This window comes from Phytophthora infestans, genomic scaffold (assembly GCF_000142945.1).
Source record: "Phytophthora infestans T30-4 supercont1.16 genomic scaffold, whole genome shotgun sequence".
Taxonomy (NCBI): domain Eukaryota; phylum Oomycota; class Peronosporomycetes; order Peronosporales; family Peronosporaceae; genus Phytophthora; species Phytophthora infestans.
The window spans coordinates 2,020,776-2,023,452 of NW_003303743.1; the positions used below are offsets into that span (position 1 = coordinate 2,020,776).

A 2,677-nucleotide genomic window follows, 5' to 3' on the forward strand; every position below is an offset into this window, starting at 1 on the left:
CTACTGTAGTATTTGCATGGTCGTTAGGACAGCTAAATGACTGCAATGAAAGCTGACTTTGAAAAAGAGTAGTGACTAGTACGATTTAGTGATGACTGTGGAAACAGCTTGATTTTTTATATCGAATAGTGAGGATGAGTAATTTGTTCTGAGCTTGTGATGTCCAGTTGTTTCTTAAAACTCCAAGTGCTCTACCCGATAAGTTGTCCTGCTAGCCTTTCACTTATCAATTTGATTCCGAGCTTAAGCTACTTGCCCTTCTACGCTACGCAATGCCCAAGAACGCTAACATCTGCCGCGTGCTCTTTGCAGCTCTACCAGACCACTACTTTAAGTGCAACTATTGCAACAAAGTGTGTCGTCAGCTCCCTTCTAGTGGCTACGGCAACCTAATCAGCCATTTGAAGGACAAGCACCCGAATACGAGTTGCTCACGCCATCTCTCTGGCTGGCAACCTACACTCCTTCGGCTTTGTGAGCAAAAATGTCGCCAATATCTACCATTGAATGGAGTGGGTGGTGGACATAAACATGCCTCAATCTGAGATTGACCACCCAGCGACTCGCTCAATGTCCCAGCTCAAGTCTATCTCTTAGAAGACTCTAAGAAAGTACCTAGCTGCAACAACGCGAGCTGTCGAAAAGGAGATTGCCAATACAATCCCCCCGATGTTTGGAGCCATGTACGATGGCTGGACATGGTTTCTAGAGCACTTCGTGGCGCTGTACATCGTCTACAGGAAGGACGATCAGTTTTCTACGTTCTATTAGCGATGGCGCTATAGATGAGGCTCATCACACTGTTGCTCGCAATGTGCCTACATTCATTGCTCGGCAATTTTTGGCCAATCAGGAGATTCGCTGATTTTTTGGTGGGTGACAATTGTGCCACCAATCAGCTGACGGCAACCATGCTCTGCGCCCCATGGATGGGCTGCGCGTCTTATCGATTTAATCTGGCCACCAAAACGTTTTGGCGGAGCACGAAGACCTGGTGGGGGCTGTGAGCGCGCAAATGACGGCGCTCCGGACGATCAAGAATCGCGCTGAGCTCCGGCGCCACACAAGCCTAGGGCCATTGCGTGCTAATGCTACTCGGTGGAGCTCCACCTTCATAATGCTGGAGCGGTACATTCGCCTCCGTGACGCTATCAAGCGCGTCGACGCTGTCTACGATCTGGTTCCGAAGCCGGCTACGCACTGACGCATTGTAGCGCTCGTCGAGAACCGCAAGACGCTCAACAGCGTGTGCAAGAACAACCAAGAAGTCTCGATGAAGTCGGTGCTGAAATTATTTGACAAGATGGTTGAAATGTTCCCCGTAACGGGTGACTACCTACGCCCCGACGCTGACATTGTTCACCACCCGGTGTATGAAAGTGCCGTCGTCAAGATATATTGCTGTTGTGTTGTTCTTCTGTTGCTGCAGCTGTGCTAACTTACCTATGTTGCTTAATGTTAAATTAGGTTTCTCGTGGTGCAGAAACCGACTTGACTCCAGAAGAGTCACAGGGCCTCCAGCCGCTCCAACTGGAAGCTGTCGCTTCTGATCCGGCCATGGTCAGCGAACTCGGAGTCCGAGTGCGCTTCGAGTCGGACGGTCGCCCGCAGCGCAGAGGACTTCGCAACCGCGCTGCTACGATCGCGCCCGAACCCCCAGCTCGTGGCTCCGCCATACGACCCGATCGTCGTCGTGATTCCCCCCAACCAGCAATTTCTGCGAGAGGTTGTTCTCGCAGTGCAAGCTGATCATGACCCCGCACCGTGCATCCCTCCTGCCGAAGAACTTCGAGATGCTCGTTTTTCAGCGAGCCAACCGTAAGTTATGGGATGCAGGTACACTAATGAGACTCGATGTTGACGCCACTGACGAAAACTAGTGTCAATGCTGGTGCTGAAGGACAGTACAATAGGTATTTCTCATTTATTTACAAATGTTCTTCTTTATATTCATTTATTGCTTGTTGTTGTGAAGAACAACTAATACATTTCTTTATTGTAATGCCCGAGCACTGTGATTTACTACCTCCGTCCCACAAGACATTTAACATTTCTTTTTTGTGCCATTGCGCGTCGTTTACGTACGTTATTAGCCCATAAATCATTCCTTTGAACGCTCGCTAAGAGCGCTACAGCTACGTCCTTGCTGCGCTACGTTCACGAGCCACTGGAGGAAGATAACATTGCCACAATTTAAGTGTTTTTAGGGTATGACGGGAAAATCTTCGCCACACTTTATGAAGTGACCTTTTAGTTTTGTTTTCGCAGCTGAAAATTTGAAAGGCGTAATCACAAATTAAACAGAACGAAAGTGTCACTTTTGCTTCCACTTGAATTGCCAAGTAACATAGCTGTCGCCCTTTGTTTATCCTTATTTCCGCAACGAATCCAAACTGTCTTCGTACCCTTATTCGTAATTGTTCGCTTAGGAACGTACTCGAAAAAACGGCTACATTAAGGTACACGAAAGTACCGAGCAGGACCGTGTGATTATCTTCTTCGGTGGATCATGCAAACCTTCATATTTACTATAAGTATCCAGAGTGTATTTGTATCGAGTAGAGTAGAGTACAGTACTGCACCCCGTTTTCGCGCCCTTGGACCTTTGATAAACTTCCGGATGTGATGCTCCTGAATCCAAATGACCTTTTGTTTGTAAGCTTAAATCTGATTTATT

The 2,677-nt window shown here is 47.8% G+C and overlaps 1 protein-coding gene across 1 annotated transcript; it reads left to right on the plus strand.

Moving 5' to 3' along the window:
• Positions 1-272: 272 nt before the first annotated feature.
• On the plus strand, positions 273-1,749 carry PITG_08963 (uncharacterized protein; the record flags this gene model as incomplete). Its single annotated transcript, XM_002902955.1, has 4 exons — positions 273-353; positions 598-683; positions 1,246-1,369; positions 1,468-1,749. 4 exons carry the CDS (start codon positions 273-275, stop codon positions 1,747-1,749), a joined length of 573 nt encoding a protein of 190 aa, XP_002903001.1.
• Between the last annotated feature and the right edge of the window lie 928 nt (positions 1,750-2,677).